The 16,290-nt window shown below is 43.5% G+C and overlaps 1 protein-coding gene across 1 annotated transcript in view; it reads left to right on the forward strand.

Moving 5' to 3' along the window:
• The window catches only part of epha6 (eph receptor A6), a 232,630-nt gene that overhangs the window by 2,112 nt on the left and 214,228 nt on the right, over window positions 1-16,290 (forward strand). Inside the window, exon 2 of the mRNA XM_071331152.1 lies at window positions 11,265-11,329. Within this exon, the coding sequence (XP_071187253.1) occupies window positions 11,265-11,329 (65 nt within the window). The remainder of the gene's footprint in view (window positions 1-11,264; window positions 11,330-16,290) is intronic.

A 16,290-nucleotide genomic window follows, 5' to 3' on the forward strand; every position in this document is an offset into this window, starting at 1 on the left:
TCTATCAGTGTGTGTTTTTCTTCCATCCCCAGACAGAGAGATTCTATTTGGCCTATTTTAAGGGGAAAGTGAGACGTCACAGGCAGACAGTCAAACAGACAGACACAGAGGAGCAGAGTGCTAGCTAGCTGCCTGTCTCTTCTGAGGCTTCTGTTCTGATGTCTTACTTAAAGTTACCAGGCTTCAACATCCTGGGAAAAACAAGATCAGATCCCCAACTAGACTGAGAATAAGATAAATCTCCAGATATCTGGTCTCTCGTGTCCACACTGCTGATGAAGATTAAGAGTGAAGAGAAATGCGTCCCAAATGGCACCCTATTCCCTTCATAGTGCACTACTTTTGACCAGAGCCCATAGGACGTAGTGCACTGTAAAGGGAAAAAGGGGGAGCATTTGGAACACACAGTCTTCTATTGGGACGGACAGCTAAGAATATTGTCCCTAATTTTCTCCATTTGGACCAAGCAGATGGAGTTTGTTTGAAGAGCGTTGAATTGAATTTCGAGGCTTGGTTGCCTACAGCTGAGGCAAGACGTCTGCTAGACATTTGTCAGACACTTTTACAGTGAAAGGATGTCACCCTAAATGTGTTCTTGTTCCTTCTGAGATTTATTTACAGACAAGTCGACAGTTTTTCCCCCTTTCTCTGTGCCGGGGGGGGGGGGGAGTGAGATTGGAGGAGCGGAAGTTTCTCAGTGATTGTGTCTCCGAGACAAAGTGGGGGTCTAGACAGTGATAATATGATTTAGCGTAGAAACTAAAGTGCTTTTCTCTGTATCTGCTTTCCTTTTTCACTCTGTGTGTGTGTGTGTGTGTGTTTAAGTGTGTGTGTGTGTGTGTGTGTTTAAAAGTGTGTGGGTTACTGTACTCCATTATGTCCATCTCTTGTTGCCCAGGGTTTGGGGGTATTGAGTTCCAGTGGAACACGGATAACATTGTGTGTCTGTAGCAGTATTAGAGACCATCTGTCCCTGTAGACCCACAGATATCCCATCAATCACAGTTCTATATGGACCCCCTCCCTCCCCCTCATCCCTCCCTCCCTCCCTCCCTCCCTCCCTCCCTCCCTCCCTCCCTCCCTCCCTCCCTCCCTCCCTCCCTCTCTCTAGAGAATGACCCATATGGATTTTTTTAGGTGCCGATATCGATTTTTGGATTGATATTTTAGGACGATATGAAAAAGCTATAGGTCCCATAGCTATCTGCTAACAGGTCCCATAGCTATCTGCTAACAGGTCCCATAGCTATCTGCTAACAGGTCCCATAGCTATCTGCTAACAGGTCCCATAGCTATCTGCTAACAGGTCCCATAGCTATCTGCTAACAGGTCCCATAGCTATCTGCTAACATGTCCCATAGCTATCTGCTAACAGGTCCCATAGCTATCTGCTAACAGGTCCCATAGCTATCTGCTAACAGGTCCCATAGCTACCTGCTAACAGGTCCAATAGGTATCTGCTAACAGGTCCCATAGCTATCTGCTAACAGGTCCCATAGCTATCTGCTAACAGGTCCCATAGCTATCTGCTAACAGGTCCCATAGCTATCTGCTAACAGGTCCCATAGCTATCTGCTAACAGGTCCCATAGCTATCTGCTAACAGGTCCCATAGCTATCTGCTAACAGGTCCCATAGCTATCTGCTAACAGGTCCCATAGCTATCTGCTAACAGGTTCCATAGCTATCTGCTAACAGGTTCCATAGCTATCTTCTAACAAGTCCCATAGCTATCTGCTAACAGGTCCAATAGGTATCTGCTAACAGGTCCCATAGCTATCTGCTAACAGGTCCCATAGCTATCTGCTAACAGGTCCAATAGGTATCTGCTAACAGGTCCCATAGCTATCTGCTAACAGGTCCCATAGCTATCTGCTAACAGGTCCAATAGCTATCTGCTAACAGGTCCCATAGCTATCTGCTAACAGGTCCCATAGCTATCTGCTAACAGGTCCCATAGCTATCTGCTAACAGGTTCCATAGCTATCTGCTAACAGGTTCCATAGCTATCTTCTAACAAGTCCCATAGCTATCTGCTAACAGGTTCCATAGCTATCTGCTAACAGGTCCCATAGCTATCTGCTAACAGGTCCCATAGCTATCTGCTAACAGGTCCCATAGCTATCTGCTAACAGGTCCCATAGCTATCTGCTAACAGATCCCATAGCTATCTGCTAACAGGTCCCATAGCTATCTGCTAACAGGTCCCATAGCTATCTGCTAACAGGTCCCATAGCTATCTGCTAACAGGTCCCATAGCTATCTGCTAACAGATCCCATAGCTATCTGCTAACAGGTCCCATAGCTATCTGCTAACAGGTCCCATAGCTATCTGCTAACAGGTCCCATAGCTATCTGTTAACAGATCCCATAGCTATCTGCTAACAGGTCCCATAGCTATCTGCTAACAGGTCCCATAGCTATCTGCTAACAGGTCCCATAGCTATCTGCTAACAGGTCCCATAGCTATCTGCTAACAGGTCCCATAGCTATCTGCTAACAGGTCCCATAGCTATCTGCTAACAGGTTCCATAGCTATCTTCTAACAAGTCCCATAGCTATCTGCTAACAGGTTCCATAGCTATCTGCTAACAGGTCCCATAGCTATCTGCTAACAGGTCCCATAGCTATCTGCTAACAGGTCCCATAGCTATCTGCTAACAGGTCCCATAGCTATCTGCTAACAGATCCCATAGCTATCTGCTAACAGGTCCCATAGCTATCTGCTAACAGGTCCCATAGCTATCTGCTAACAGGTCCCATAGCTATCTGCTAACAGGTCCCATAGCTATCTGCTAACAGATCCCATAGCTATCTGCTAACAGGTCCCATAGCTATCTGCTAACAGGTCCCATAGCTATCTGCTAACAGGTCCCATAGCTATCTGCTAACAGGTCCCATAGCTATCTGCTAACAGGTCCCATAGCTATCTGCTAACAGGTCCCATAGCTATCTGCTAACAGATCCCATAGCTATCTGCTAACAGGTCCCATAGCTATCTGCTAACAGGTCCCATAGCTATCTGCTAACAGGTCCCATAGCTATCTGCTAACAGGTCCCATAGCTATCTGCTAACAGGTCCCATAGCTATCTGCTAACAGGTCCCATAGCTATCTGCTAACAGGTCCCATAGCTATCTGCTAACAGGTCCCATAGCTATCTGCTAACAGGTCCCATAGCTATCTGCTAACAGGTCCCATAGCTATCTGTTTAGCTAGCTATGCATGTCCGGGCACGTCGACACAATCCTTATTATTAGTGAAATAACTAAACTCATATTTGCAACAGGAGTTTGATTTTGGTCACTTTGTCAATTCATCTCAATACTGCACCTTTCTGTTGGAAAATGACCTTTTACATTTAAAAAAAATGTAACCTTTATTTAACTAGGCAAGTCAGTTAAGAACAAATTATTATTTACAATGACGGCCTACACCTGCCAAAACCGGACACGGACGACGCTGGTGTAACGGTTGTCGAAGTCGTTCTCCTCCTCAGACGAGGAGGAGCATGGATCGGACCAAGACGCAAAGTTGAAAGTGGTCATTATTTAATGAAAACGAAAACAATACACGATACGATACAAAACAACAAACGTGACAAAACCGAAAACAGTCCCGTGTGGCACGAACACTGACACGAGATACAAACACCCACAAAACACACGTGAAACCCCGGCTGCCTTAGTATGATTCTCAATCAGGGACAACGATTGACAGCTGCCTCTGATTGAGAATCATACCAGGCCGAACACAAAACCCCAACATAGAAAATCACACATAGACAGCCCACCCCAACTCACGCCCTGACCAACTAAATAAATACAAGAAAAAGGAAAAACAGGTCAGGAACGTGACAGCTGGGCCAATTGTACCCCGTCCTATGGGACTCCCTATCACAGCCGGTTGTGATACAGCCCGGGATTCGAACCAGGGTGTCTGTAGTGACGCCTCTAGCACTGAGATGCCGTGCCTTAGGCCGCTGCACCACTCGGGAGCCCTAGCTTGCCGCTACTGCTGATTTTCCCAGCTAGACATTCCTCAGCATTGTGCCGTTCTCCTGGCTCAGACGGTGAGTGGCGGCTAGACATTCCTCAGCATTTTGTCGTGTTAGAGGCAGAATTTAAAATGGATTAAATGGAGATGATGTGTCACTGGCCTACACACACCAATACCCCATAATGTCAAGGTGGAATTATGTTAAGATTTATTTAATCTTTCAATCACCCACATGGATATATGCTCCTAAAATCCAATGAGGAGATGGGAGAGCGCATCAAGCGGCAAAAATAGAACCAAGTTTTTAACGCCTGGCTACGCAAATGCTCATTGACACGTGTGAGCAGTTTGGATGAAATGATTGAATAACACGTCTGTGTACATTTTGTTTTGCAGTGCTCGTGCACGCAACGCGAGCAGCGTGGTCAGCATGTCATATAACAAAAAACTAGACTGTGGTACCTCCTCCAATGAGATGCGCTAGACTCCGTTCATTCACTCTCCACATGGCGCAGAGGATGCTGACCAATCACAAGCGGGCTGTCTCACTGGCTGCATGGCATGCACATGTTGGCCAATCATAAGTGTCCCTGCTTAGAGCACACAGTTAGATGCTGGTGAGATGAGAAAGGGCTTTACCTCAGTTAGATGCTGGTGAGGAGAGAAAGGGCTTTACCTCAGTTAGATGCTGGTGAGAAGAGAAAGGGCTTTCCCTCAGTTAGATGCTGGTGAGGAGGGAAAGGGCTTTACCTCAGTTAGATGCTGGTGAGGAGAGAAAGGGCTTTACCTCAGTTAGATGCTGGTGAGAAGAGAAAGGGCTTTACCTCAGTTAGATGCTGGTGAGGAGAGAAAGGGCTTTCCCTCAGTTAGATGCTGGTGAGAAGAGAAAGGGCTTTACCTCAGTTAGATGCTGGTGAGAAGAGAAAGGGCTTTACCTCAGTTAGATGCTGGTGAGGAGGGAAAGGGCTTTACCTCAGTTAGATGCTGGTGAGAAGAGAAAGGGCTTTACCTCAGTTAGATGCTGGTGAGGAGAGAAAGGGCTTTACCTCAGTTAGATGCTGGTGAGGAGAGAAAGGGCTTTACCTCAGTTAGATGCTGGTGAGAAGAGAAAGGGCTTTACCTCAGTTAGATGCTGGTGAGGAGAGAAAGGGCTTTCCTTCAGTTAGATGCTGGTGAGGAGAGAAAGGGCTTTACCTCAGTTAGATGCTGGTGAGAAGAGAAAGGGCTTTCCTCAGTTAGATGCTGGTGAGGAGAGAAAGGGCTTTACCTCAGTTAGATGCTGGTGAGGAGAGAAAGGGCTTTACCTCAGTTAGATGCTGGTGAGAAGAGAAAGGGCTTTACCTCAGTTAGATGCTGGTGATGAGAGAAAGGGCTTTACCTCAGTTAGATGCTGGTGAGAAGAGAAAGGGCTTTACCTCAGTTAGATGCTGGTGATGAGAGAAAGGGCTTTACCTCAGTTAGATGCTGGTGAGAAGAGAAAGGGCTTTCCTTCAGTTAGATGCTGGTGATGAGAGAAAGGGCTTTACCTCAGTTAGATGCTGGCTTTACCAAAGAAGCCAGCATCTAGTTTAGAAACTCTACCAGGATTATAAACTCTGTGGCTTTACCTCACAATGTGTCAGAAACATGAGTGCTGCTAGTGCTAATGAGAATGTTGATTTGGTGCCAAAGAAGGATGTCCAGTGGTATGACAGTATTTCACCTCATCTTCAGTGGTATGGCAGTATTTCACCTCATCTTCAGTGGTATGGCAGTATTTCACCTCATCTTCAGTGGTATGGCAGTATTTCAGCACATCTTCAGTGGTATGGCAGTATTTCACCTCATCTTCAGTGGTATGGCAGTATTTCAGCACATCTTCAGTGGTATGGCAGTATTTCAGCACATCTTCAGTGGTATGGCAGTATTTCACCTCATCTTCAGTGGTATGGCAGTATTTCAGCACATCTTCAGTGGTATGGCAGTATTTCAGCACATCTTCAGTGGTACGGCAGTATTTCACCTCATCCTCAGTGGTATGGCAGTATTTCAGCACATCTTCAGTGGTATGGCAGTATTTCAGCACATCTTCAGTGGTATGGCAGTATTTCACCTCATCTTCAGTGGTACGGCAGTATTTCACCTCGTCTTCAGTGGTATGGCAGTATTTCAGCTCATCTTCAGTGGTATGGCAGTATTTCACCTCATCTTCAGTGGTATGGCAGTATTTCACCTCATCTTCAGTGGTATGGCAGTATTTCACCTCATCCTCAGTGGTATGGCAGTATTTCACCTCATCTTCAGTGGTATGGCAGTATTTCAACACATCTTCAGTGGTATGGCAGTATTTCAACACATCTTCAGTGGTATGGCAGTATTTCAGCACCTCTTCAGTGGTATGGCAGTATTTCAGCTCATCTTCAGGGGTATGGCAGTATTTCAGCACATCTTCAATGGTATGGCAGTATTTCAGCACCTCTTCAGTGGTATGGCAGTATTTCAGCTCATCTTCAGGGGTATGGCAGTATTTCAGCACATCTTCAATGGTATGGCAGTATTTCACCTCATCTTCAGTGGTATGGCAGTATTTCAGCACATCTTCAGTGGTATGGCAGTATTTCAGCACGTCTTCAGTGGTATGGCAGTATTTCAGCACATCTTCAGTGGCATGGCAGTATTTCAGCACATCTTCAGTGGTACGGCAGTATTTCAGCACATCTTCAGTGGTATGGCAGTATTTCAGCTCATCTTCAGTGGTATGGCAGTATTTCAGCACATCTTCAGTGGTATGGCAGTATTTCACCTCATCTTCAGTGGTATGGCAGTATTTCAGCACATCTTCAGTGGTATGGCAGTATTTCAGCACGTCTTCAGTGGTATGGCAGTATTTCAGCACATCTTCAGTGGTATGGCAGTATTTCAGCACATCTTCAGTGGTATGGCAGTATTTCAGCTCATCTTCAGTGGTATGGCAGTATTTCAGCACCTCTTCAGTGGTATGGCAGTATTTCAGCACCTCTTCAGTGGTATGGCAGTATTTCACCTCATCTTCAGTGGTATGGCAGTATTTCAGCTCATCTTCAGTGGTATGGCAGTATTTCACCTCATCTTCAGTGGTATGGCAGTATTTCACCTCATCTTCAGTGGTATGGCAGTATTTCAGCTCATCTTCAGTGGTATGGCAGTATTTCACCTCATCTTCAGTGGTATGGCAGTATTTCACCTCATCTTCAGTGGTATGGCAGTATTTCACCTCATCCTCAGTGGTATGGCAGTATTTCACCTCATCTTCAGTGGTATGGCAGTATTTCAGCACATCTTCAGTGGTATGGCAGTATTTCAGCACATCTTCAGTGGTATGGCAGTATTTCAGCACCTCTTCAGTGGTATGGCAGTATTTCAGCTCATCTTCAGGGGTATGGCAGTATTTCAGCACATCTTCAGTGGTATGGCAGTATTTCACCTCATCTTCAGTGGTATGGCAGTATTTCAGCACATCTTCAGTGGTATGGCAGTATTTCAGCACATCTTCAGTGGTATGGCAGTATTTCAGCACATCTTCAGTGGTATGGCAGTATTTCAGCACGTCTTCAGTGGTATGGCAGTATTTCAGCACGTCTTCAGTGGTATGGCAGTATTTCAGCACATCTTCAGTGGTCGGCAGTATTTCAGCACATCTTCAGTGGTCGGCAGTATTTCAACACATCTTCAGTGGTATGGCAGTATTTCAGCACCTCTTCAGTGGTACGGCAGTATTTCAGCTCATCTTCAGTGGTATGGCAGTATTTCAGCTCATCTTCAGTGGTATGGCAGTATTTCAGCACATCTTCAGTGGTATGGCAGTATTTCAGCACGTCTTCAGTGGTATGGCAGTATTTCAGCACATCTTCAGTGGTATGGCAGTATTTCAGCACATCTTCAGTGGTATGGCAGTATTTCAGCACATCTTCAGTGGTATGGCAGTATTTCAGCACGTCTTCAGTGGTCGGCAGTATTTCAGCACATCTTCAGTGGTATGGCAGTATTTCACCTCATCTTCAGTGGTCGGCAGTATTTCAACACATCTTCAGTGGTCGGCAGTATTTCAGCACCTCTTCAGTGGTACGGCAGTATTTCAGCTCGTCTTCAGTGGTATGGCAGTATTTCACCTCATCTTCAGTGGTATGGCAGTATTTCAGCACATCTTCAGTGGTACGGCAGTATTTCAGCTCATCTTCAGTGGTATGGCAGTATTTCAGCACATCTTCAGTGGTACGGCAGTATTTCACCTCATCTTCAGTGGTATGGCAGTATTTCAGCACATCTTCAGTGGTATGGCAGTATTTCACCTCATCTTCAGTGGTATGGCAGTATTTCAGCACATCTTCAGTGGTATGGCAGTATTTGTACTATTTAACAGTTCATTGTGTTCTGTACTATTTAACAGTTCTGTACTATTTAACAGTTCTGTACTATTTAACAGTTCATTGTGTTCTGTACTATTTAACAGTTCATTATGTTCTGTACTATTTAACAGTTCATTGTGTTCTGTACTATTTAACAGTTCTGTACTATTTAACAGTTCATTGTGTTCTGTACTATTTAACAGTTCTGTACTATTTAACAGTTCATTGTGTTCTGTACTATTTAACAGTTCGTTTTGTTCTGTACTATTTAACAGTTCATTATGTTCTGTACTATTTAACAGTTCTGTACTATTTAACAGTTCATTGTGTTCTGTGCTATTTAACAGTTCTGTACTATTTACCAGTTCATTATGTTCTGTACTATTTAACAGTTCATTGTGTTCTGTACTATTTAACAGTTCTGTACTTTTTAACAGTTCATTGTGTTCTGTACTATTTAACAGTTCTGTACTATTTAACAGTTCTGTACTATTTAACAGTTCATTATGTTCTGTACTATTTAACAGTTCTGTACTATTTAACAGTTCATTATGTTCTGTACTATTTAACAGTTCTGTACTATTTAACAGTTCATTGTGTTCTGTACTATTTAACAGTTCTGTACTATTTAACAGTTCATTGTGTTCTGTACTATTTAACAGTTCTGTACTATTTAACAGTTCATTGTGTTCTGTACTATTTAACAGTTCATTATGTTCTGTACTATTTAACAGTTCATTGTGTTCTGTACTATTTAACAGTTCATTGTGTTCTGTACTATTTAACAGTTCATTGTGTTCTGTACTATTTAACAGTTCATTGTGTTCTGTACTATTTAACAGTTCGTTGTGTTCTGTACTATTTAACAGTTCTGTACTATTTAACAGTTCGTTGTGTTCTGTACTATTTAACAGTTCTGTACTATTTAACAGTTCTGTACTATTTAACAGTTCTGTACTATTTAACAGTTCATTGTGTTCTGTACTATTTAACAGTTCTGTACTATTTAACAGTTCATTATGTTCTGTACTATTTAACAGTTCATTGTGTTCTGTACTATTTAACAGTTCTGTACTATTTAACAGTTCATTGTGTTCTGTACTATTTAACAGTTCATTGTGTTCTGTACTATTTAACAGTTCTGTACTATTTAACAGTTCATTGTGTTCTGTACTATTTAACAGTTCTGTACTATTTAACAGTTCATTGTGTTCTGTACTATTTAACAGTTCATTGTGTTCTGTACTATTTAACAGCTCTGTACTATTTAACAGTTCATTGTGTTCTGTACTATTTAACAGTTCATTATGTTCTGTACTATTTAACAGTTCGTTTTGTTCTGTACTATTTAACAGTTCATTATGTTCTGTACTATTTAACAGTTCTGTACTATTTAACAGTTCATTATGTTCTGTACTATTTAACAGTTCTGTACTATTTAACAGTTCATTGTGTTCTGTACTATTTAACAGTTCATTGTGTTCTGTACTATTTAACAGTTCGTTGTGTTCTGTACTATTTAACAGTTCATTATGTTCTGTACTATTTAACAGTTCTGTCCTATTTAACAGTTCATTATGTTCTGTACTATTTAACAGTTCTGTACTATTTACCAGTTCATTGTGTTCTGTACTATTTAACAGTTCTGTACTATTTAACAGTTCATTGTGTTCTGTACTATTTAACAGTTCTGTACTATTTAACAGTTCTGTACTATTTAACAGTTCATTATGTTCTGTACTATTTAACAGTTCTGTACTATTTAACAGTTCATTATGTTCTGTACTATTTAACAGGGCTTATTCAGTGCTGTGAGATGGTTGGGCAAGGACACCATTCAAGACTTCAGGTCTAAGAATGATATCCAATGTCCTTATACAGTTGAACGTGTTGTACTGTATTTCCCCTCAACCTGTACTTTCTCTGCACACGTGTTGTTGTTCTGTATTTTACCCTTACAGAGGTCAGAGGTCATTCTCTCTGCTGAGGGCCTCTGGACATGTGTTGTGGTTCTGTATTTTACCCTTACAGAGCTCTGAGGTCATTCTCTCTGCTGAGGGCCTCTGCACACGTGTTGTTGTTCTGTATTTTACCCTTACAGAGCTCTGAGGTCATTCTCTCTGCTGAGGGCCTCTGGACACGTGTTGTGGTTCTGTATTTTACCCTTACAGAGGTCAGAGGTCATTCTCTCTGCTGAGGGCCTCTGCACATGTGTTGTGGTTCTGTATTTTACCCTTACAGAGCTCTGAGGTCATTCTCTCTGCTGAGGGCCTCTGCACATGTGTTGTGGTTCTGTATTTTACCCTTACAGAGCTCTGAGGTCATTCTCTCTGCTGAGGGCCTCTGGACAATTGTTGCTCTGCTCTGACAGTTTGATAACTATGGTTTACTCTCTCTTCCCTCTTTCCCTGTTACTGTCTCCTCTCTCTGTCCTCCTCTTTCATAAACTCTCTCCCTCTCTCTTCCCCCCTTTTTTTGTCTATCTCTCTCTTTATCTATCCCCTTGTCTCTCTCTCTCTCTCTGTCTCTCTCTCTCTTTACCTATCCCACTGTCTCTCGCTCCCCTCTCTCTCTCTCTCTCTCTCTCTCTCTCTCTCTCTCTCTCTCTCTCTCTCTCTCTCTCTCTCTCTCTCTCTCTCTCTCTCTCTTTACCTATCCCCCTGTCTCTCGCTCCCCTCTCTCTCTCTGTCTCTCTCTCTCTCTCTCTTTACCTATCCCCCTCACTCTCTCTCTCTCTCTCTCTCTTTACCTATGCCCCTGCCTCTCGCTTTCCTCTGTCTCTGTCTCTCTCTCTCTCTCTCTCTCTCTCTCTCTCTCTCTCTCTCTCTCTTTACCTATCCACCTGTCTCTCGCTCCCCTCTCTCTCTCTGTCTCTCTCTCTCTGTCTCTGTCTCTCTCTCTAGTGGTTCTGTTGGACACCACAGCTGTTCTGGGTGAGTTGGACTGGAGGACCTACCCAGTGAATGGGGTAAGTGTTTCTCCTACCATACCATTGTATAGGCGGGGCGCCCCCAGGATGTGGGTCTTCCAAATCAAATCAAATCAAATTGTATTAGTCACATGCGCCGAATACAACAGGTGTAGTAGACCTCACAGTGAAATGCTGAATACAACAGGTGTAGTAGACCTTACAGTGAAATGCTGAATACAACAGGTGTAGTAGACCTCACAGTGAAATGCTGAATACAACAGGTGTAGTAGACCTTACAGTGAAATGCTGAATACAACAGGTGTAGTAGACCTCACAGTGAAATGCTGAATACAACAGGTGTAGTAGACCTCACAGTGAAATGCTGAATACAACAGGTGTAGTAGACCTTACAGTGAAATGCTGAATACAACAGGTGTAGTAGACCTTACAGTGAAATGCTGAATACAACAGGTATAGTAGACCTTACAGTGAAATGCTGAATACAACAGGTGTAGTAGACCTTACAGTGAAATGCTGAATACAGCAGGTGTAGTAGACCTTACAGTGAAATGCTGAATACAGCAGGTGTAGTAGACCTTACAGTGAAATGCTGAATACAACAGGTGTAGTAGACCTTACAGTGAAATGCTGAATACAACAGGTGTAGTAGACCTTACAGTGAAATGCTGAATACAACAGGTGTAGTAGACCTTACAGTGAAATGCTGAATACAACAGGTGTAGTAGACCTTACAGTGAAATGCTGAATACAACAGGTGTAGTAGACCTCACAGTGAAATGCTGAATACAACAGGTGTAGTAGACCTCACAGTGAAATGCTGAATACAACAGGTGTAGTAGACCTTACAGTGAAATGCTGAATACAGCAGGTGTAGTAGACCTTACAGTGAAATGCTGAATACAACAGGTGTAGACCTTACAGTGAAATGCTGAATACAACAGGTGTAGTAGACCTTACAGTGAAATGCTGAATACAACAGGTGTAGTAGACCTTACAGTGAAATGCTGAATACAACAGGTGTAGTAGACCTTACAGTGAAATGCTGAATACAACAGGTGTAGTAGACCTCACAATGAAATGATGAATACAACAGGTGTAGTAGACCTTATAGTGAAATGCTGAATACAACAGGTGTAGTAGACCTTACAGTGAAATGCTGAATACAACAGGTGTAGTAGACCTCACAGTGAAATGCTGAATACAACAGGTGTAGTAGACCTCACAGTGAAATGCTGAATACAACAGGTGTAGTAGACCTCACAGTGAAATGCTGAATACAACAGGTGTAGTAGACCTTACAGTGAAATGCTGAATACAACAGGTGTAGTAGACCTTACAGTGAAATGCTGAATACAACAGGTGTAGTAGACCTTACAGTGAAATGCTGAATACAACAGGTGTAGTAGACCTTACAGTGAAATGCTGAAGACAACAGGTGTAGTAGACCTCACAGTGAAATGCTGAATACAACAGGTGTAGTAGACCTCACAGTGAAATGCTGAATACAACAGGTGTAGTAGACCTCACAGTGAAATGCTGAAGACAACAGGTGTAGTAGACCTCACAGTGAAATGCTGAATACAACAGGTGTAGTAGACCTCACAGTGAAATGCTGAATCCAACAGGTGTAGTAGACCTCACAGTGAAATGCTGAATACAACAGGTGTAGTAGACCTCACAGTGAAATGCTGAATACAACAGGTGTAGTAGACCTCACAATGAAATGCTGAATACAACAGGTGTAGTAGACCTTATAGTGAAATGCTGAATACAACAGGTGTAGTAGACCTCACAGTGAAATGCTGAATACAACAGGTGTAGTAGACCTCACAGTGAAATGCTGAATACAACAGGTGTAGTAGACCTCACAGTGAAATGCTGAATACAACAGGTGTAGTAGACCTCACAGTGAAATGCTGAATACAACAGGTGTAGTAGACCTTACAGTGAAATGCTGAATACAACAGGTGTAGTAGACCTTACAGTGAAATGCTGAATACAACAGGTGTAGTAGACCTTACAGTGAAATGCTGAATACAACAGGTGTAGTAGACCTTACAGTGAAATGCTTACTTATGCTACTTATGCTTTTTTTTAAAACAGATAAGAATCAGAAATAAAGTTACTAGTAATTAAAGAGCAGCAGTAAAATAACAACAGCGAGATTATATACAGGGAGGTACCCGTACAGAGTCAATGTGGAGGCTATATACAGGGGGTACCGGTACAGAGTCAATGTGGAGGCTATATACAGGGGGTACCGGTACAGAGTCAATGTGCGGGGGCACTGGTAAGTTGAGGTAATATGTACATGTAGGTCAAGTTATTAAAGTGACTATGCATAGATAATAACAGAGTAGCAGTTGTGTAAAAGAGGGTGGCGGTGGGGGGAATGCAAATAGTCTCGGTAGCCATTTGATTAGATGTTCAGGAGTCTTATGGCTTGGGGGTAGAAGCTGTTTATAAGCCTCTTGGACCTAGACTTGGTGCTCCGGTACCGCTTGCTTTACGGTAGCAGAGAGAACAGTCTACGACTAAGGTGGCTGGAGTCTTTGACAATTTTTAGGGCCTTCCTCTGACACCGCCTGGTATAGAGGTCCTGGATGGCAGGAAGCTTGGCCAGAGTGATGTACTGGGCCTTTCCCTCTGTAGTGCCTTGTGGTCGGAGGCCGAGCTGTTACCATACCAGGCGGTGATGCAACCAGTCAGGATGCTCTCGATGGTGCAGCTGTTGAACCTTTTGAGGATCTGAGGACCCATACCAAATCTGTTCAGTCTCCTGAGCGGGAATAGGTTTTGTCGTGAACCTCTTCACGACTGTCTTGGTGTGCTTGGACCATGTTAGTTTGTTGGTGATGTGGACACCAAGGAACTTGAAGCTCTCAACCTGCTCCACTACAGCCCCGTCGATGAGAATGGGGGCGTGCTCGGTCCTCCATTTCCTGTAGTCCACAATCATCTCCTTTGTCTTGATCACGTTGAGCGAGAGGTTGTTGTCCTGGCACCACCCGGCCAGGTCTCTGACCTCCTCCCTATAGGCCGTCTCGTCGTTGTCGGTGATCAGGCCTACCACTGTTGTATCATCGGCAAACTTAATGATGGTGTTGGAGTCATGCCTGGCCGTGCAGTCATGAGGGAACAGGGAGTACAGGAGGGGACTGAGCACACACCCCTGGGGAGCTCAAGTGTTGAGGATCAGCGTGGCGGATGTGTTGTTACCTACCCTCACCACCTGGGGGCGGCCCTTCAGGAAGTCCAGGATCCAGTTGCAGAGGGAGGTGTTTAGTCCCAGAGTCCTTAGCTTATTGATGAGCTTTCAGGGCACTCTGGTGTTGAATGCTGAGCTGTAGTCAATGAACAGCATTCTCACATAGGTCTTCCTTTTGTCCAGGTGGGAAAGGGCGGTGTGGAGTGCAATAGAGATTGCATCATCTGTGGATCTGTTTGGGCGGTATGCAAATTGCAGTGGGTCTAGGGTTTCTGGGATTAATGTTAATGTGTCTAGTGACTGTGTCAGCATAACAGGATGTGGTTCTTCCATTGTGTCTAGTGACTGTGTCAGCATAACAGGATGTGGTTCTCCCATTGTGTCTTGTGACTGTGTCAGCATAACAGGATGTGGTTCTCCCATTGTGTCTAGTGACTGTGTCAGCATAACAGGATGTAGTTCTCCCATTGTGTCTAGTGACCGTGTCAGCATAACAGGATGTAGTTCTCCCATTGTGTCTAGTGACTGTGTCAGCATAACAGGATGTAGTTCTCCCATTGTGTCTAGTGACTGTGTCAACATAACAGGATGTAGTTCTTCCATTGTGTCTAGTGACTGTGTCAACATAACAGGATGTAGTTCTTCCATTGTGTCTAGTGACTGTGTCAACATAACAGGATGTAGTTCTCCCATTGTGTCTAGTGACTGTGTCAACATAACAGGATGTAGTTTTCCCATTGTGTCTAGTGACTGTGTCAACATAACAGGATGTAGTTCTCCCATTGTGTCTAGTGACTGTGTCAACATAACAGGATGTAGTTCTTCCATTGTGTCTAGTGACTGTGTCAGCATAACAGGATGTAGTTCTCCCATTGTGTCTAGTGACTGTGTCAACATAACAGGATGTAGTTCTTCCATTGTGTCTAGTGACTGTGTCAGCATAACAGGATGTAGTTCTCCCATTGTGTCTAGTGACTGTGTCAACATAACAGGATGTAGTTCTCCCATTGTGTCTAGTGACCGTGTCAGCATAACAGGATGTAGTTCTCCCATTGTGTCTAGTGACTGTGTCAACATAACAGGATGTAGTTCTTCCATTGTGTCTAGTGACTGTGTCAGCATAACAGGATGTAGTTCTTCCATTGTGTCTAGTGACTGTGTCAACATAACAGGATGTAGTTCTCCCATTGTGTCTAGTGACTGTGTCAACATAACAGGATGTAGTTTTCCCATTGTGTCTAGTGACTGTGTCAACATAACAGGATGTAGTTCTCCCATTGTGTCTAGTGACTGTGTCAACATAACAGGATGTAGTTCTTCCATTGTGTCTAGTGACTGTGTCAGCATAACAGGATGTAGTTCTCCCATTGTGTCTAGTGACTGTGTCAACATAACAGGATGTAGTTCTTCCATTGTGTCTAGTGACTGTGTCAGCATAACAGGATGTAGTTCTCCCATTGTGTCTAGTGACTGTGTCAACATAACAGGATGTAGTTCTCCCATTGTGTCTAGTGACCGTGTCAGCATAACAGGATGTAGTTCTCCCATTGTGTCTAGTGACTGTGTCAGCATAACAGGATGTAGTTCTCCCATTGTGTCTAGTGACTGTGTCAACATAACAGGATGTAGTTCTCCCATTGTGTCTTGTGACTGTGTCAGCATAACAGGATGTAGTTCTTCCATTGTGTCTAGTGACTGTGTCAGCATAACAGGATGTAGTTCTCCCATTTTGTCTTGTGACTGTGTCAGCATAACAGGATGTAGTTCTCCCATTGTGTCTAGTGACTGT

Source organism: Salvelinus alpinus, chromosome 10, assembly GCF_045679555.1.
Source record: "Salvelinus alpinus chromosome 10, SLU_Salpinus.1, whole genome shotgun sequence".
NCBI classification, from domain to species: domain Eukaryota; kingdom Metazoa; phylum Chordata; class Actinopteri; order Salmoniformes; family Salmonidae; genus Salvelinus; species Salvelinus alpinus.